Genomic DNA, 20,756 nt, shown 5'->3' on the forward strand with positions numbered 1-20,756 from the left:
TAGCTAAGTCTTTTAAAAACACATCATGGCCAAGATGCCTGCAGCTCTTAATTGGGATAAAATGTTGAGAATTGACCCAGAAACCCTCAATGAACGCGACAAAGACGAAGTGGATAAGGTCTTCGATCTGTTAGTTTTGGTAATGGCCCGTCGATGACATTATGCTATTTACTTCTGGACAAGAAGCAATGTTTTATATTTTTTAATTTGAAAATTCCATCAGCTCACTGAATGTCTGTCTTTGATGGTCGATGGAATAAAGACAGACTATAGTCCTGCTCATATTATTTTGAGTATAGCAATCACTTGATGATTGGTCAACAATTATGTACTTATGTATGCTAAATTTTTCATGCCTTCGGTGACCATTGGATACAACACATAACAATCTAACTTATGCTGAAAGCTCTTGATGAATTTGCCGCATAAGCCTGAGTACTGCGATTGAACCTTGATCAGTCTTTGTACACCTCGTCATATTACACGTATAAATATAGATTGTTTTGGTCTAGGCAGTTGTGTCGTACAAGCATTGGTATTATGAGGTTGAATGACTCTACATTTGACTTTTCCCATGCAGACAGAAGAATGGGGTGTGAAGGATAAAGCTCCAGAGAACATTATTCAAGTCCTCAGGGTGTTTCAATCCCTCCTGAAGGTGTTCAGTTTTATTGTTTTTATATTCTGATCTCTCCCACGCACATCTGTGAACCACCCTACCAACATCTGTAATGTATTTTTAGGAAAGAAGAATATTCATAAAGGAGTCACACTACTGACCTTGGTGCTTTTACCTGTTTATGCATGAAATATTTCCTTTGAAATAATATTTGTTTCTCAACGTCTTCTCTACGTTTCTGTGTTAGATTAGAGATCGAGAACTTTCTGTTGCCTTCGACTTTATCGATGACATTGGTGTAAAACATGCTAGAAAAGGTTAGTATCATATAAAGTTTGTTAGACATTTTTCTTTTTTTGTCTGTGAGGTTAAAAAACAACATCTGCATTATTTTTCTGTGTTTTAGAAAAAGAACTCTTGGCTAAAGTGTCACAGTTGGAACAAGAACAGAAGGTAAAACAAATCTAGTTTTTATATATATATATATATATATTTAAAAACTGTATATGTTATTGCTTACACATTATATATTGGGCATTTTTGTTGATCTGCTGAACTGTTATTTCTTCACATGGTTGAACTCAACCATCATTATGAATGTTTATGTTGTTGATATCACTTTCTATGCTTATTTACGTCCTTTCAGCAGTGCCAACTCTTTCAGCCAATCATTGAACGTAACCCTCCTTATGAAGGGATTTGCTGTAGTGACCCCTAAGAAGATTACAGCTAATTCCTTGCGCACTCACAGAAATTGCTTATCGTTTGGAATTGTTAACCATTTTCAATTTTCCCAGGGTTGTGGATTATCACTACTTATATTCTGGTTGTTTTTATGCCTTAAAACGTGAACAGAATGTTGTTTAACAACTTGGTCATGAAAATGAACACATATGAACAGATGGAGGTAATAAGACACTAAGAGATTTCTTTGTGGGGGTTGTTTGGGTGTGCATCTTGTCTCCTGTTTATACTACTCAGCTCCACAGCACTGTGCAGAACACCGGCTTTATTAGAGATCAGATTTGGCACCTTGAGACCCAGTTGGAGCAAAGGGAGAATGAGGTGACCCAGTTAAAGAAAGAAATGGGGAAGGAAAAGAAAACCAATGAGGAGGTATGAGCACTTTACTTGCCGTAGGTAGACTTGCAAATGTTAGCTTATTAGTTTGCACATGTTATGTTGACAAAGCGCTGGTAAAAAAAAAAAAAAATATGCTGGTGAAAAGATTGAATGTTACGTTAAACTGAAAATATTTATGTATGGACAAATTTATATACAAAAACAACCAATACAAGAATACGATACAAATGGTTTGACTCATCTGTTGCTTTGCTAATCTTGTTTGACATTGTTTGCTTCCACCTTTCTATCGTTTTCTGATGGTTACAAGGCAACAACAGAACGCTTTCGATGTTTCTACATTGTAAAGTTGGTTTTGTCTTTCTAGTTGGTTGTGCAAGTAGAGAAGGCTGAGGAAGTCATCAAGAAGCTGAAAAGAGAGGTATTTGATAGTTGACATTACACTCGTCATTTCATTTCATCCCTTGTTTAGTTATGATCCATTCGCACTTCATTTAAAACTTTTGTGTATTCATGCTTTACCTTCATTTTTTACTCATTATCTCCTTTTAATCTAGTCTTTTTTTCTGTCTCCATCTGTTCCGTGGTGTAGTTAGAAAAGCTTAAGAGGAAGGTAAGAAACAAAGGTAGTGTAGTTAAGTAAAATGAGGAATAGTTTGTAGGTTTTGTAGCAATATAAAGGTGTACATGAGGCTTTTTTGCATCACAGCTTTTTATAAATGTACATACAAAAAGTGAATAGGATGATGATAAGAAGTATATCATATGCAATATGAGATCCTTAACATAATGGAATTTTAGCAGAATTTAGGGTTTTTTAAAGGGTTTAAGTTTTGATTTTTGTGCACAAAGTGAACTTGACTAACCTGATAGATTATAAATTATAACACATTTTATATTTAATATAGCATAAGGTGACACCTTCTAGACTGTGTGTTTTCTTATAAACTATCATAGTAAAATCCATCGCTGTTCAAAGTATACTGAAAAGCAGGACAGGCTTGTATTTCAGGGGCTTCGAAAGTCAATTTAGTGTTTCCATATTTGTGAGTGAGCAGAGGAAATTTTATTTGGTTCATTTTCTGAACTGACGTCTGTGTTGCCGCATCACATCAGAATGAGCAGCTCCAGCAGGATGTGGACTTTTATCGCGGAGAGCTGGACCAGAAAGAGCCTATGTCTTCAAAAGATGAGAATGCTGAGACTCAGAGGAAGCTCAACCTTGCCAACCGCCAGCTTTACCAATGTTTAGAAGACCTGCAGGTACTGAAAATCTGTTTGTTTACTATAAAATCTGGTCAACTAGGCAACAGACTATTTTGTGCCAAGCTTGGCAATGGTGCCATGTATCGGATGCCCAAGGCCATCTTACGCTGCCTCATACATGCAAGATTAGTGCTGTTTGTAATTGTTAATTAAGACCTTTACTGCATATATTTATGGCTTTCATTTTTTTAATTACATACTCTTTGTACTGCTGATTGATGTGTCTTAGACTACGCCCCCTAAAATGATGTTTATTGAATTATATTGTGTTTATTAGCGAGCAGAAGATGAAAACACACATCTGAAGACTGAGAATATGCAGATGCAGAGAAGCCTGGAGGAATCTGTGAAGGAGATGGAGAAGATGACGGATGAGTACAATAAGTTGAAGATTGTGGTGCAGCAGACTGACTCCATTATGGACCAGCTTAGGAAGGAGCGAGATCATACAAAGCTTCAAGTAAGATCCTTCTCTTCCCATATGGAAAAGATATATATAAATCTTATAAAGTTTTTATCTGTCTTGTATGAAACTTGTATGAAAAGCATACAAGAGTGAAAACACATATAAGATCCATTGAAACATTATATAAGGAAACTTGTATGTTTGGTATACTTACTAAAAAAATATATGAAAGTAATGAGAAAGTGGCCACTTTCATGAGTAAATCATATATGTTTTTACTATTTCTTTTCCATATGGGTTCACATACTGTTTTTTTAATGGAGATAAGTTACCTGAATCCATTTATTATGTCACACTCTGCAATTTTTTAAGCTGATAAAATAATGTTTGCGTGCAAGGTACAGAATCATGGCTCCACTTTTTATGTGCAGGTCAGAGAGTTAACAGATAAGATTCATAGCATGACTGAAGAGAACGACCCTATTATGGCAGCTGTCAATGCCAAAGTGGAGGAGTGGAAGGTAAGCATTTAAATTTACTCTCCAAAGGGCAAGTTTTATTTGTTTAGTTTATTTCCTTTAAGCAGGTGCATTCAAGGAAAAACCTGCAACCTTAACCCTTACACCAAGGGGCTTCTGGTGCCTCTGTTAATCTTCACTTCTCCGCTTAAAACAAAGGATCACTGAACATTAATACTAATATTGATTAATACAACATTTACCTATGGGTATCCCTACATATGGGACTAGTCTCTTCACTGCCTCTTCACATAGTTTAAAACTACAACCCAAATTGTAGAAAAGACTTACAAATCTCATTGATCAATGTTTTACTCACAGTAGAACACAGAAAACATATCAAATGGTTAAACTGAGAAAATGTAACACTCGGAAATAAGGCAATTTTGAACATGTTGCAAAATATTAGACAGGCCTATATTTACCACTGTGTAACAGTCATTTTCATAAACATCTGATAATTGAGAAGACCAGTTCCTGGACTCTGGGAAAGTAATATTGTCTCATTTTTCTCTGATAGAGGATTCTAGCTGTTTCACAGTTAACAGCAGTTTATTTTCTCATTTCATAATGAGCCAAATGTTTTTGGCTGGTAAAAAATCGTTCACTCTTTGGAGTCTTCAACTTCAAAGTTATAACAGATGAAGTATGGGGCTTAGCATTGTCTTGCTGAAATGTGCAAGCCCTGTGTTGCTCTATATTTTTTTTAATGCGGTGCTGTCTGTGGGGCTGAAGATCAGAGGCACCCAGTACTGGTATTCAGCCGTCTCTTCTGGATTTCTCCAAATTTTCTGAATCTTTTGATGATGGTATGTGCTGTAGATATTTAAAGTATTTAAACATTTTTCTGACTTCCACAATTTTTTAGACAGACTGGTGAAGATCTTGCCCATCTTTATTTCTGAGAAACTTTGCCTCTATAAGATGCTCTTATAATAGTCTGGTGTCTCACTGACCTGTGGCCAGTTAACCTAGTTAGCTGCAAAATGTCCCTCCAGATGTATCTTTTTGGTACCATTTCAAGTTTTTTGTTGCACTCATCCCACCTTTTTAAACATGTGTGCTGCAATTGAATTCAAAGTGAGTTTCTATTTTTCGGGAAATACTAAAATGTCTAACTTTAAACATTTGATATGTTTTCTGGTGAATGAGATATGGGTATGTGAGCTTTGCAGATTCTGTTTTCATTTAAAGTTTGAACAGCATCCTAGCCTTTTTGAAATTGTGATTGTGAATAAATACTTTAGCTATGAATCTTTCATCTGTTTTATCTGGTTCTTACAGCTGGTACAGTGTTCTCAGGTTTCAAAGTCTCACCTTTACTTTTCCAAGAACACTGCTTGTCAATGTGGCCAGATTGCTCAGTCTTTCTCTTCTCGCACCATTGAACCTTCTTCTTGAAGGCATTGTCCATGTGGGCACCTGCAAATTTCAGTCACTGAGTTCATCACTGAGTTTTGTTAAACTATTCTACAGGACTAACATGAGTTTACTTTTGTTGTTCCTGATAGCTAGTGCTGTCTGGGAAGGACGATGAAATTTTGGTGTACCAGCAGATGATTCGTGACTTGAGGGAAAAGCTGCGTTCAGCACAGCTGGACTTGGACAAAAGCAACATTCTGGCCTTGCAGCAGGTCTGTTCAAAAATAGGGATGAAATAATCTCATTTGTGTATAAACATTTCTGACTTTCATCTCCTGCCATTGTGGTGCACTGAATGTAGGTGATTGTGTAATCATGGCGACAGTTTTGTTTACGTGAACACAAAAACCCGAGCTCAGCATAGGAATGCAACTTTTACCTTATCTTAACCTTCCTCTCGTGTTAGCTTTCTGTTATCATCTCTTATGTTAGCGGGTCGGTTTTGACCCGTGAATTAAATCAGCTATAAAATATACTAAAAACAATAAGTTCTCATCCAATTTGTTTCTCATCTCTTGGTTACCTTGTTAGGCTTCCTTATCCATGAAAATGTTGGTTTTAATACCTTTGGCGTGGGCCTCTGGGTCTTTTTTTGTCACTATACCCCTCGATTTCAATAAAAAAAAAATTGTAAAATTAACCTCAAGAGAATCATATTAATAAATAAAAGTTTTCTGTGTTACCTGAGTATTACTGAGGGGTATAGGACACACCTCTTAAATAAATCTGTTTTATTGATTTTTTTTCATTTTAAGATTAATAACTAAAATGACATCTATGGTGTTACGGGTCAATTCCGACCCATAGACATTTACATCAAGAAAAGACAAAAAAAGTTTGTTTTTTTCAGCAGTAGACCTTTAATATAAACTGGAAAAAAAAGAAAAAGTCCACTCCTCCTTTGTTTTGGTTATAGCCGTGGGTAATTGTGGGCTTTTTATCACTTCCCAATGATACAGCTTCACCTCAGTTTCCTTTGTGAAGTTCTTGTCCGAGGTCATATCTGGTAAAAAATAAAATAAAATATCACAGCTGATATTGTGATCCTGCAGTCCAGTGGTCATATGGAGGACCACACATTTTCATTGTTTCTTCTCAGGAGTGCCACTCACAGCTTTGACTGTGAAAATCTGTACATTCCAGGCATAGTTGGTTTTTGCATCACAGGCTTCCCAGATTTTTCTGCTGTTTTTCCCTGGCTTACTGGGTATATATTGCCGGAAGGGGCATTTTCCTGAAAAAGTGGACAAGACGTTCATCCACTGTCACTGGCCCTGGGATGAACATCAGTGGAAGAAGCTGCACTCATCTCTCCCAGACATCCCTGATGGGAGCAAGCTTGTCAGACCTCGGTCTGGTCTCTCTGTTGTCAAATCTGAGGACTCTTGAATCAAAATGATATCAAATGTGTGAAGTGACATCGTTGCCCAGAAAATGTTTCTGCCTGTCGATGCATCCCATAGACGATCAGTGGCCTCATTGCAGCATCTGTACACTCCAGCAAGAAGAACACCAATGAAAGCATCCAGGTATTCCTCATCATGTCGCCACGGACTTTTTTCCCTTCAAGGTTTATCATAGTAATGATGATTCTTTCTAGTGACAATGGCATAAATATCTCAAAACATCTCTTGATGTCACTGACTTTGGTCAGAGCAAACCTTGTGATTCCAGGGGTCATTTTGATGACATTTGCAGCAGCTGCCCTGCCATGTACATCATGAGGTACTGAGCTCCAAAAGATCTTACCATTTTTGGACTTGAATCTTTCAGCAGGAGTAGCTTCAGCACCAGCGACCTCCACCTCTGATCAGATGTGTCTGTGTCTTCTGGATGATAGTCCACATTGCCTTCCTCTGTAGAAACCTGCCCATCTGAATCGCTATGCTGCTCTGTGTCCTCTCCTTCATTTTCACCAAAAATATGATCCTGAACTTAGCTCACTGTGAATCTTCTTCTCATTTTTTGTATGCTGCAAATTGTAAATGTGCACTCTGGAAGTCAAATGGCCACTCAAATAGTGAATTCACCTCACATGCCCGTGTTTATTTTGTTTTGTTTTTGTGTGGGTATACTGCAAAAAAACATGCAAAATAAGAATCCCCTAAAGCTCATATGATTAGGAGAGGCGCTTGCTGTAAGTGTTTTAGCTGACAGTGCACTTATGATTTCAGTTTTGGCTTTAATTATTGCTTTATACTCATAATATTATACCTGGGTCGAAACCGACCCTAACAACACAAAGGTCATAATTTCAACTAGGGCATTTTATAATTTAGTGAAAATATTTTTTGTTTTGTTTTATTTTGTAGAAATAGAGGTTCCTGACAAAGTCAAAAAGCCTTGATACAATAAACAAATGTCTGTGATTTTTTTATGCATTTGAAATTTAAAATGGGTCGGTGCCGACCCTAACACGAGAGGAGGGTTAAAAGTGATTTGGGGACGTTTTATAACACATTTCACCACAGACTTTGTTATTAATGGATCTGAGTGTTGTGCTTGGATATACATCTATGTTATTTTATGTCACCTTATCATAGAAAAGATTTTTATTTTACCCACATTTTTTTCTGAGGACGTTTGCTTAAATAGAAAGAAAAGCATACTTTTACTTCACTGTTGCCAAAAAAGTAAAACTAAAACAAAACAGTTTGTTACAGATATAATTCTTATCAACCTTATATGCATAAATAAAATACTGTGATAAAATAACCCTATGTACATCTTAAATGCTCGGGGGGGGGTCATTGTTTATACGTTTATTTTTATTCTTTGGAACAGGGGCATCCTAATTTGGAGGTTATAGTCATATCTTGTTTTCCACCTATCTGTATCTATGTGTATGTCATGTTTCTTCTTTTGGTTCTCTCTCTTTGCCCTGTCTTTACATATAAATCTATCCTTCCTTCCATGTCTCTTGCTGCCCTGGGTCAGGTCATATATGAGCTCTGCGCTGTAAGTTTCATCCATCGTGGGCCTCTTATCTTGTAACCTCCCGTTGTTTTCGGTCCATAACGTTCTCCAACAATGAATGTGTAAATATTTATGTGTGCCACAGCTGTGTAAAATGTGTCTAACATTGAAATCCTGATAATTCTGTGTTTTGTGTTGTGTTGTGTTTTGATTTTGTGGTGAATATCCTAAAGGTTGTCCAAGAGCGTGATAATCAGATCAAGATGCTGAGTGAGCAGGTGGAGCAGTATACAGGGGAAATGGAGAGGCACACCCTACTTATTGAGGAGCTAAAGACATCTACGAAGAAAGACAGAGGTTTATACATCCCTGTTTAATTTATCAAATGTTGTTCATTAGCCTCTCTTCTGACAGTTGTTGATTGCAGACATTTGTAGTTACGGGGGAATGCCCAAAAAGAGCAAACTGTAGACCAACAGGTTAAGTTAACCTTAAAAAAATACCAAACATCAAAATATAATCATCATAAAAGATATATGTTCTGAATATATCTGAATTTTTGAGATAGATGTTTTGGTTTTATGTTGTTTTTTTTTGTTTGTTTGTTTGTTTTTTACATTTTTGAGATTCATGATTAGACTAAAATTTAAACTGTTTAAATTAGAACTGATAAAACATGGTTGCATGCCTAAGAAGGTAAATGGCTCAGAACTTGCAGGTGCCACTGAGCAGTTTATGTATTTTAATGTGAGTCAGATTTTTCCCAAGTGTTTTTTTTTTTTCTTTAAACAGAGCAAGGGATTTTGGACATAACATTTCTTAGCATATTAGCTTTTTGGATTTTTTTTTTTGTTACCAGTGTCAGTGTTATTAGCCCCCAAAAAACTGACCTTTTAATGAGACATAGGAGAAACCACAAACCACTGATGTGCAATGAAGAGCTTAAAGCTTATGCTCAAAGCTTGTAACATCGAGTTAAAACTGAGTGTCATCATCAGTGTTTCCAAGTATCAAGAACTGGAGTAATCATCAAGAATTCCAAGGAGTTGCCACAAAGCCTGGAAGTGAAAAATTTCAAAGAAAGAAAACTAGTGAGAAATGTGCTCAGACATACAGTGGGGCAAAAAAGTATTTAGTCAGCCACCGATTGTGCAAGTTCCCCCACCTAAAATGATGACAGAGGTCAGTAATTTGCACCAGAGGTACACTTCAACTGTGAGAGACAGAATGTGAAAAAAAAAAAAATCCATGAATCCACATGGTAGGATTTGTAAAGAATTTATTCGTAAATCAGGGTGGAAAATAAGTATTTGGTCAATAACAAAAATACAACTCAATACTTTGTAACATAACCTTTGTTGGCAATAACAGAGGTCAAACGTTTACTATAGGTCTTTACCAGGTTTGCACACACAGTAGCTGGTATTTTGGCCCATTCCTCCATGCAGATCTTCTCGAGAGCAGTGATGTTTTGGGGCTGTCGCCGAGCAACACGGACTTTCAACTCCCGCCACAGATTTTCTATGGGGTTGAGGTCTGGAGACTGGCTAGGCCACTCCAGGACTTTCAAATGCTTCTTACGGAGCCACTCCTTTGTTGCCCGGGCGGTGTGTTTTGGATCATTGTCATGTTGGAAGACCCAGCCTCGTTTCATCTTCAAAGTTCTCACTGATGGAAGGAGGTTTTGGCTCAAAATCTCACGATACATGGCCCCATTCATTCTGTCCTTAACACGGATCAGTCGTCCTGTCCCCTTGGCAGAAAAACAGCCCCATAGCATGATGTTTCCACCCCCATGCTTCACAGTAGGTATGGTGTTCTTGGGATGCAACTCAGTATTCTTCTTCCTCCAAACACGACGAGTTGAGTTTATACCAAAAAGTTCTACTTTGGTTTCATCTGACCACATGACATTCTCCCAATCCTCTGCTGTATCATCCATGTGCTCTCTGGCAAACTTCAGACGGGCCTGGACATGCACTGGCTTCAGCAGCGGAACACGTCTGGCACTGCGGGATTTGATTCCCTGCCGTTGTAGTGTGTTACTGATGGTGACCTTTGTTACTTTGGTCCCAGCTCTCTGCAGGTCATTCACCAGGTCCCCCCGTGTGGTTCTGGGATCTTTGCTCACCGTTCTCATGATCATTTTGACCCCACGGGATGAGATCTTGCGTGGAGCCCCAGATCGAGGGAGATTATCAGTGGTCTTGTATGTCTTCCATTTTCTGATGATTGCTCCCACAGTTGATTTTTTCACACCAAGCTGCTTGCCTATTGTAGATTCACTCTTCCCAGTCTGGTGCAGGTCTACAATACTTTTCCTGGTGTCCTTCGAAAGCTCTTTGGTCTTGGCCATGGCGGAGTTTGGAGTCTGACTGTTTGAGGCTGTGGACAGGTGTCTTTTATACAGATGATGAGCTCAAACAGGTGCCATTCATACAGGTAACGAGTGGGGGACAGAAAAGCTTCTTACAGAAGACGTTACAGGTCTGTGAGAGCCAGAGATTTTCCTTGTTTGAGGTGACCAAATACTTATTTTCCACCCTAATTTACGAATAAATTCTTTACAAATCCTACCATGTGGATTCATGGATATTTTTTTTCACATTCTGTCTCTCACAGTTGAAGTGTACCTCTGGTGCAAATTACTGACCTCTGTCATCATTTTAAGTGGGGGAACTTGCACAATCGGTGGCTGACTAAATACTTTTTTGCCCCACTGTAAGTGAACGACTTAAAAAAAAAGTGGGAATTGTAGTCTCAAAGAAGACAGTCACTAGAACCTTGCACAGGAGTGAACTCCTAGGTTGCAGTCAGCCTGGAGAAAGATTATGCACACTGGAAACTCGGCCTTTGAGACGAAACTAGAGCTCTTTGGCCTCAGAGATGTTGTTTATGTTTGGAGGAAGAAGGGAAAAGTGTAAAATCAAAAGAAAATCACAGTGCCATATAGGGTGCATCTGGCTTGTCATTTTGTCTTCCAGCACATCATGATCCCAGCACGTAGTACACTACTGGAACTTTAACATTATGCACTCCACACTGTATATAAATGCCACTTGTTTTGCACATATTCAACTCTGTATATTTTATATATTTTATTATTATTATTATTATTATTATTATTATTATTATTTTTTTTTTTTTTTTTTTTTTTTTTTTTTTTTACTATTTAATTTGTAAAAATGTGTATACACACACACACACACACACACACACACACACACACACACACACACACACACACACACACAGGAAAATATTTAGTATACACATCCAGAAATGCATACACTATTATATATTGTACATATATTTATTAGTTTCAGGTTGGCCATTCTTGTATTTTGCTCGTTTGTGTTGTTGTGTTTGCACATCTCTGTTGCTTGTGGGGCTCGCACACAAGAATTTCACTCGCATGTGCTGTGCCAGTGTGCCTGCACATGTGATGTGACAATAAAAGTGATTTGATTTGATTTGATTTGACGTAGTAGCATCCAGAAATCCAAAGTGAACTTTACTGTATGGCTTCCAGAAAGCCCTGACTTGAATCCCTTTGAAAATGTGCATTGTAAACTGAAGACAAAATTTCTGCCAGAAAACCATCAAATCTGGAGGAACTTGAAAGATTTGCCAAAGAACAATGGGCTGAAATTGCTCAGGAAACATGTGCGAGACTGTTGTTAAAAGGCTGTTTATTCAGCAAAAAAAACCTGGTGATTGGGTTCATCATTTTGACCCTGGTAGTTTTAGCTTTTTGTAAAAGAATTTTGCCTCATATATCTGTCTGTCTATCTATCCACACACACACACACACACACACACACACACACACACACACACACACACACACACACACATATATGCATAATTGCAATTACATTTGTCATTTGTTCTTGAAGGCCTCCCACCTACCTTACAGCAGAAGAAAATGGAGGGGCTGAAGTTAAGGCTAGAAGCTGCAGAGACAAGAGCAACGGAAGCAGAGCATGCGGTAAAACTAGCAGAAGCTCATGCTGAGGAAAAAGACAAAGCACTTATTGAGGCTTCAAACCGCTTGAGCCAATATGAGTCTGTAAGTCTGCAAACATATTTTTTGTTCCTCATTTTTTTCTGTTTTATTTTGGCTTTCAGTAAAATGTTTGCAGCCAAATTAAATTATTTGTGACTTAATTTCCAGGAATTGATGCATGTGATTTTTTTTTTTCCTTTCCCCATCCATCCTCACTTTTAATAGAGACATTGAAATGACAATGTGACTATGGTGTGATCCACGTGCTTTTTTTGGTCTACAAACATGGTGTTTGTTTTTCACCATGCCAAATCACATCCTGATTTCCACAAAAAGCATATGAGTTAAAAACAAGGAAAAAAGACATTTAGACAAGACTTGCTTTTTGGTGAATGAAACACTTTGAACAACAACTTGGTTTCTGTTTTACAGGGCACTTATGGCCTGGAAGCAGCCATTGCAGAGATCAAAGAGTGTAAAAATCTAATTAGAGAGAGAGAATGTGAGGCAGAGGCCATGACCAAAGAGATCAACCAGCTTGAGATGAGAATCAATGACCTCATGGACGAAAACGAAGGTTTTAGAGAAAAACTAGGTCAGATGTTTTTTTTTTTGTTTTGTTTTTTTAACTTGAATGGTCACATTGCTCAGTATATTTAGACAACACTCACTGACGTGGAACTATAAAATTAATTTAGCTTTTGTTTATACTGATCTTGACTCCGAAGGTCTGGAACCAAAGCAGGAAGTGGATCTGACAGAGTTTAGGCGTGCCACAGATCTCAGACAGCGCCGGTACAAAGCAGAAAACCAAGTGCTCACCAAAGAGGTATAGTGGGAATTATACTGGTTAAAGCCAATATTTTTATATGTAATTTTGCTCATGAGCGTCTTCTACTAACACCCTGATTATTTTCTAGATTGAACGACTTGAAGAGGAAAGACTGGAATTAAAGAAACAAATCAGACGCATGGTGAAGGAAAGAGGTGACATTAAAATCACTCGGTTTAATTCCACAGATTGTTCCTTTAAAAAGTATATTTGTATATCAGCAACTCTTTTCACCCATTCTGAAAAGCTCATGTGTAGTTGGTTCACCACATCTATCGTGTAAGGCAGGGGTCGGCAACCTTTCTGATGATGAGTGCCATCTAAAATTTTATCAGAAGTCAGTGTGCCATATGATTGCATTAGCAATAAATGTAATAATGCTCTATATGAACAGTTACACACTATATAGAACCACTTTATAGAATTATATTTGTTCGCAGATGTTGGCAGCTATCAGTGAATAGTTATCAGCTATTTTGAAACAAAAAAAAGACACTTTTTATCCATAACAAGAACTCCATAACAGCAAATGAACTGTACAACAGAAAATGTGTGTTTGTTAATACAGGGATACACATGTTAATGTGATCTCTCGTCTCCCACTCAGAGACACAGGTCTCTGTGTGTCCAGCATTCAGACGGCTACCTGAGGACACTCATGTGAGAGAAAATCTGTTCACACAGATATGTAGAGCCAAGTACTCTCAATAAGGCCTCTGCAATGTTCTGAAGACAGTTAAACTTGTCAGGTAGTGATGTCCAGCAGGTGAAAATATAAGCTCCATGAACACGCACAGTTGTGGATTCCAGCTGCGTTTGTAGTTCTGCAAACTTTGACCCCCACAGAGTCGAGCTTTTCAGTTCAATCAGCTGTATTTCTATGTCCTCTGTCCAGCCAGTTAATGCGAGACAAATCTAGCTGCTCATTAAAGCTTTCTGGTTTGATCAGAAAAGAAAACATTGGTCCATACACCTGAAAGTCCTGAAAACGCATTGTGAATTCTGTCTTGAGTCTACGGCTGTATTGGTGTATTTCTGCGGTGCTGATGCTGCGCTGAGCGGACAGCTCCTGAAGCATTTCAGAATCAGAATCAGAATACTTTATTAATCCCGAAGGAAATTTGAAGTGTTGGAATGTGGAAATTTCAACATCGCTTGAAAAAACTGCCAGCTAGCCACATCCCTGTTATTTTTAGCCAACTATAAGTTGAATCTGGTAGTTGGGGTTGTTAGCTAAAATACCGTCATTAAGAATTGGCACAACTATGCGAGCTCATTTGCGATGTGCACCACTGGCCTGGCCAATAATTTTTTAATGCACCTTCTCAGATTAATTCACTGTGCGTTGTGCGCCGTGCCATCAGTTAACCCAGCTGGCGCACGTGCCCAGGGTTGCCGACTCCTGGTGTAATGTCTCCACAAACAGGCACATAGGCCTCAGTAAGGAGCCTTGTCCACTATGTTAATGTGAAATTTATGTCTCTCAAATCCAGTTGTCCCCTATTATATACACAGACATGAAACCTACAACACTCCTTTAAGGTTCCCGGTCAGACCAAACTCATTTTCATCCTTTTGTGACACTTGCTGTCAGTTTTAATGGAAGGGACATATGAACACATTGGCCCGATGATATCTTTTCCTTGCAGGGTTTTTCCACCTAAAATGTATTTGTTTGAACCAAATCTATTGGTTTAGCTTGTACAAAAGGAAGACATTTAGCTATTTTTCTCCTGACTTCTCTTGAATTTTGAGTTTTGTTTCAGACATACATTTTAAAAAATGTTGCTCTTAATCAGCTGTGTCTACAGGGATTCCACAGTCAAGCTTACTGCTGGAGGAAGATGTTAGACCGAGCAGGGCGGCACAGCTGTCGCTCAATCAGAGTGGCATGTACACAGATGAAGAAACCAGGCGCAAAGTAAGACTCTCAGTAGTGACATCACCTCTTGCCACCTGACTTAGTGCCCTATATTAAAAAAGAAACATTCTCATCAAACAAACTAAGTGAGAATTATAATTTTATTTCATATTATTCAGTGAAGAATGCACCCTTTGTTGCATATTGCTTCCCATGGAATACCATGGTATACCATGGGAAAGGGTTATGTCAAAGTTTTCAGGGTTTTTAATTTGAAACGTTACGTTAACACTGCATTTCAGAATGAGTACCTTGAAAAAGAGTTAAGCAAAAAGGAGCGAGAGCTGGAACTTCACCGGACCCAGTTTCAGGTCAAATGTAAGTGTAGTCCTGCTCTGACTTCCACTTAAAGTTCACACAGATGTTTTTACACTTGAGTCACTGTAGCATCTGTACATTATGTAATGAGACGATGATCAATGCAATATATACTGTATTGCCAAAAGTATTCACTCACCCATCCAAAAGATTGAATTCAGGTGTTCCAATCACTCTTAGGCATAAAGACTGCTTTTACATATGTTCATGAAAGAATGGCTCGCTCTCTGGAGCTCAGTGAATTTTAGTGTGGGACCGTGATACAATTGGCAGATTGTGATTGGCAATCCATAATCTGATGTATGAGTCTAGGTTTGGCGGTTGCCAGGAGAACAGTACTTGTCTGACTGCATTGTGTCAAATGTCAAGTTTCAAATCTGGTGGAGAGGGGATTATGGTGTGGGGTTGTTTTTCAGGAGTTGGGCTCAGCCCCTTTGCTCCAGTGAAAAAAAAACTCTCAATGCTTCAGCAAGACATTTTGGACAATTTCATGCACCCATGCAGTCTTGTGGGAAGAGTCTGGGGACGGGCCCTTCCTGTTCCAACTTGACTGTGTACCAGTGTACAAAGCAAGGTCTGTAAAGACATAGAAGAACAAGTTTGGTGTGGAAGAACTTGACTGGCCTGCACAGAGTCCTGACATTAACCTGACAGAACATCTTTGGGATGAATTAAAGGGGAAGCTTCTGAAAGAATGGTAAAAAAATTCCCATACACACTCCTAAACCTTACGGAAAGCCTTCCCAGACGAGTTGAAGCTCTTACAGCTGCAAAGACATCACATTAAACCCTTTGGATTAAGAATGAGATCCCACTCAAGTTCATTTGTGTGTGTGTGTGTGTGTGTGTGTGTGTGTGTGTGTGTGTGTGTGTGTGTGTGTGTGTGTGTGTGTGTGTGTGTGTGTGTGTGTGTGTGTGTGAAGGCAGACAAGCGATTACTTTTGGCAATATAGTGTATTTAAAACATTTTTATCTGAATGATTTATCTCTGGGGTACTGCTTCCCCATTGTTATTCATTCCTGTGCATGAACTCTTAGTGGAAGAACTTTCAAAGGTGAAAAAAGATCTGGAGGCTGCTCTGAAAGATGTCCTTCAAGCAATGAGGATTAATCAAGAGGCTGTTTCTGTTCCTAATCTGGAAAGGTTGGCCAATGTAAGTATGCATGAAAACTGATGTGAAACAGTGCTTAGTTTAAGACGACATTTGATTAATAGATAGTGTTTTTCAACGTGTTTCACACGGGCTCACTTTACATCATGCCTTTACACGTAGATAAGCTGAAAACTATGGACTTTGTCACTCGTCTGCATTTTACCGTTGACCTTGTCATTTGATGAAACACAGGGTTTGCCTCATAGCAACCTGATAAACAAATGTGGTTAGCTTCAAAGAAAAAGGCAAGAAAGCCATGCAACATACCAATCAGCAAGGAAGTAGCAGATGCTAGCACACACCAAACACATGAAAATCAATCTTGGATAGTGGCATAAATGTATTTTTATCCTCTACAACTGTTGCATCGAGGATTTGAGAATAGCTGGGGGTTTTTGGGGGTGGCAGTAAACTTTACTCATTCTCCTACAGGCTTTAGATGTCAGTGGCATGGGTGGCCAGTCTGAGTCAGCCCCACACTTCAAGTCCCAAATACACCAGCTGGTGGGGAGAAATGAAGAACTGAGGCAGGAGCTAAAATCAGCTCGTGAGGAGGCAACCGACAGCTTGAGTCAGCTTGCCAGAGCCAAAGAAAAGGTAGATTAATATGATTTAAGTTAATTACACAAATTAATAATGTGGTGGACTGGCAGCTTTATTTGGCCATATTTCTGTCTTTGGCAAGAAAACAAAGCGGTATGATTTCTCAACTTTCTCAAAGCCAAGCATGTATTAAACTCTAGTTATGGAAGCCCAAATCCCAGTGGTAATGGTTGCGTGTTTCTTCTCCAAATCAAAAAAAATTATTTTCTTATGTAAAAGTTTGTAACCACTGAAATATAAAGATTTATGAAGATAGCTGCATGCCTGGCATGGGCTCCATGGCGGAGAGTCATTAACATGTCTAGAAGATATTTTTTTCCTTTTTTTTTGGCCTGGTCAGTCGCCTGTTTTTGATATCTGCTACTTCTGTTTCATATAATGAGAGAAACGAGGTAAACAAACTTCTGTCTCAACTGTTCAGCATGCATTCAGTTTCAATTTTCAAAATGATAAAACTTTCTTACAAATAACACTTAACAAAAGCCACATTATCCAGAACACAGACAGTAACAATTTTGTTTAAAATGGGGAAGCCTCCTTTACAGAACTCCTCTGCCATTTCTCCAGTTTTATTTTCAAATAAGATTTTCTCTTTTTGTTGATTATTCTTTTTCATTATTTATTCCTTTGTCTGATAATTTTTTTCACAAGTAGTGTAGTGTTATTTTAATCATCTATGTATTACTGCCTTTAGTCTCAATAATGTTTTGTTACCTTATGTTTGTGGTACATTACAATGGCCTCCTCACATTCAGTAATCAAGCAATCCATGCCGTATTGTCCCAAACTGTGCTAAATAATACTTTGAATCTAGAGACAAATGCAGGAACTTTTTGATAAACAACACAACGTTTAATAGCCAGGTTTTGCTTGTGATTTTTTTTAAATTATCTGTGCCTGTTAGATATGCCAACTTGAAAGTGAGTTGGAGTTGCTCAGGAAGTCTGGCAGTAATGGAGTCGTCCTCAGACCTCTGACCCTTCCCGAGGGCCTGGAGCCCAGCAGCACTGAAGTCATCAGTTCCCTGAATGAGTACGCCGTTCGACTCCTTCAGGTTAGTGTCGCTGTCTTCCAATAATAAGGTTGGGAAGAACTATAAACTAATTGTTTCAAGTAAAATCTAAATAAATTGATCATAATTATTTAGGAGCTCAAAAACAAGGAGGAAAAAATGCAGAAACTTGCAGGTGCTCTGGAAGAATACAAGGAGAAATTTTCTGTTATTAGCCATCAACAGGGACTTCTCTACAAAGAGTACCTGAGGTGGGTTATCATGAAAGGTTTTGCGCATTGTGGGTGATTTATTTACATGTAAGAATCTCAAATATTTTCCTGTGTTTTTCTCAGTGAGAAGGCAAAGTGGCAGAAGGAGAAGGAGACATTCACAGAGATGAAGAACAGGCTGGACAAACAAAAGCAGGTGGATGACGTTAAAATCAAAGAGTTCAGTGTAAGTCAGCTTTAAAAGGTTAATAATACTTAAATGCTACAAGATGCACTGTTTTTATTTTGCAAACACTTTCAATGTGGCTCTCATTCACTCACATAGACATATGGTTTACGATGATTCACTGTTAAAGGCTGATAACACGGAACTAAATGTGTCTCAGACAAATTACTGGAATATTTTCCTTTAACTCAATAAACATAAAATGCACATTAGGGGAACAGACAACTTGTTCTGGTGTGTAGTGTGCAATATCAGCAAGTCGACCAGCAGCTCTTAAGTGATTAAATAACTATGTTTTGACATTTTTACAAATTTGAGATGTACAAATATAAAATATCAGGGTAGAATTTTGCTGTGCTTCTTTTTCCTTCTGGTGTCAGTTTTATTAAGAGCAATTATTCACCTTATCTATCAGGATCTGCTGGACACACTTCAGAAGGATCCAGAGGACATCAGAAGACAGCTGAGTGAAGCAATTCGTAAGCTGACAGTGCTCAAAGTTAATGAGAAGAAACTGGCGCGACGCTACACAACCCTGCTGGAACAAGAACAGCACCTCCGCAAGGAAAACGGCAAGCTGAGAGATGAGAGCAGCCAGATGCAGGTTTCGGTCACTCAGAGGATAGGTTACCTTCAGAGATACAAGGTACCAAGAAGCTAAATCCCACCAAAAGCCTTGGGGGGGAAACCGATTCTTATCTATTGTCTTTTATCGCAACTAGGTGAGACTATATAAAACATTTTACATAAAAGTTTCTCACTCAAAGTTTTCTTTAAATAACAGAAAATAATTTATGAAATATTGTGAACATTTCTATCAGAGAGAGTGTAGCAAAAAGTTGTGTTTTTAGCACTACTGTATGTTCATTCAGCACCTTTCTAACGTCATTGCCTTTTATTTGGTCTTTAGGAAATGGCTGCATATAAAATAGCAGCACTACAGAAAGCTTTGGATGATAGTGTGCCCTCATCAGACCTGGAGAAGGCTAACAAACAGTACACAGAGCTAACAGTCAAATACAGAAACATGCTACAGAGAGACAGCCACCTCATACAAAGAACCACCAACTTAGAACATTTGGAGGTATTAAAAAAAACATTTCCTGACCAGGTTTGTCCCACATCTCATGTTGTGTTCTTGACTAATGATAACACTTTATTAATCTTTTTTTCTTTTCCTCTCAGAGTGAGAATGAGTCTCTCCGAGAACAAATCTCTGCCATGAATAAAGAACTGGAGATCACGAAGGAGAAACTTAATACTTTAGAGCAAAGATGGGAGAACATCCCTTCAACAGGTAAACTAAGGATATTGATCATTACAAACAGTTTTGTTTGTAACAAAATTCATCATATAATGATGTGAGTGTTGGCCACAAGTACAACATTAAAAACTGATTCCCACCTTCAACAAAAACAATGGTGGGTGGGGTGGGTAGAAGAATCAAGAATCACATCTGAACTGCATATCTGAAATAAATTGTCCATAAAGAGGTTTAAGGGAACATCTTGTAGTTCAATATAAATATTTTGAAGTTAGAATAAAAGATGTTCCAGCATTCTTGGATTCACAACAAGGTATCACAGTCTATGAAGGCTTTTACAAGCTGAAGTTTCCGCCATGAAAACATTTACTGGGCTGTGGTAAAACCGCTGGAATAAACCAAGGGCACAGGCTTCCCACAGGGCCAAAAATTACAGTTATTTATGTCTACTGCTTTCTTCCTGAGCTTTTATCTACTGTATTGTCCTGCATGCAGTGTTGTAAGACAGCTTGAATACATTTAGTGCTCATTGGATCTGAGCCATAGCTAGTGGGGTCATTGCATTCCTGTCTCAACAATGAGGAGGTTGGGTAAAATTCATCATATAATGATGTGAGTGTTGGCCCGGCTGCAACATTAAAAACTGACTCCCACCTTCAACATAAACAGTGTAGGGGTGGGTAAATTGTATAACAATCACATTTTTGAATTTCATATCTGAAAGCAAATTGGTATGAAACAATGCTCGTAGACAGTTGTGTATCATTTTTGCTGGATAACTGCTTGAAGTTTTGCAAATCCTCAGTTCACCCCACAGTTTGTCAAAGAGATTTATGTCAGGGCTTTGTGCAGGCCATTCAATAACATTCACTTTGGTCTTCTGGACATAGTTCTTGACCATGTTTTGGGTGTTTGTCATGCTAGAAGACAAAACGATGACCTAGACCCAGTTTTGCTGCTGCTTAAAGTTTTTCT

General features: G+C 38.3%; 1 protein-coding gene across 5 annotated transcripts in view; it reads left to right on the forward strand.

The window, feature by feature from the left end:
• The window catches only part of cep290 (centrosomal protein 290), a 43,458-nt gene continuing 22,702 nt past the window's right edge, over positions 1-20,756 (forward strand). For 3 of the 5 annotated variants that reach the window (XM_080875970.1, XM_080875973.1, XM_080875974.1), the window contains exons 1-25: positions 1-139; positions 581-658; positions 867-936; positions 1,026-1,072; positions 1,601-1,735; positions 2,070-2,123; positions 2,819-2,965; positions 3,246-3,428; positions 3,806-3,895; positions 5,404-5,526; positions 8,464-8,587; positions 12,130-12,302; positions 12,672-12,834; positions 12,968-13,068; positions 13,160-13,226; positions 14,871-14,992; positions 15,235-15,310; positions 16,349-16,464; positions 16,897-17,061; positions 17,972-18,121; positions 18,215-18,330; positions 18,415-18,517; positions 18,933-19,163; positions 19,428-19,601; positions 19,703-19,814. In XM_080875970.1, the coding sequence (XP_080732096.1) occupies positions 26-139; positions 581-658; positions 867-936; positions 1,026-1,072; positions 1,601-1,735; positions 2,070-2,123; positions 2,819-2,965; positions 3,246-3,428; positions 3,806-3,895; positions 5,404-5,526; positions 8,464-8,587; positions 12,130-12,302; positions 12,672-12,834; positions 12,968-13,068; positions 13,160-13,226; positions 14,871-14,992; positions 15,235-15,310; positions 16,349-16,464; positions 16,897-17,061; positions 17,972-18,121; positions 18,215-18,330; positions 18,415-18,517; positions 18,933-19,163; positions 19,428-19,601; positions 19,703-19,814 (3,034 nt within the window). In that variant the 5' untranslated portion in view covers positions 1-25. The remainder of the gene's footprint in view (positions 140-580; positions 659-866; positions 937-1,025; positions 1,073-1,600; positions 1,736-2,069; positions 2,124-2,818; positions 2,966-3,245; positions 3,429-3,805; positions 3,896-5,403; positions 5,527-8,463; positions 8,588-12,129; positions 12,303-12,671; positions 12,835-12,967; positions 13,069-13,159; positions 13,227-14,870; positions 14,993-15,234; positions 15,311-16,348; positions 16,465-16,896; positions 17,062-17,971; positions 18,122-18,214; positions 18,331-18,414; positions 18,518-18,932; positions 19,164-19,427; positions 19,602-19,702; positions 19,815-20,756) is intronic. The other 2 variants (XM_080875971.1, XM_080875972.1) reach the window with 2 other exon arrangements.

Source organism: Rhamphochromis sp. 'chilingali' (assembly GCF_963969265.1).
Source record: "Rhamphochromis sp. 'chilingali' genome assembly, chromosome: 2".
Lineage (NCBI taxonomy): Eukaryota > Metazoa > Chordata > Actinopteri > Cichliformes > Cichlidae > Rhamphochromis > Rhamphochromis sp. 'chilingali'.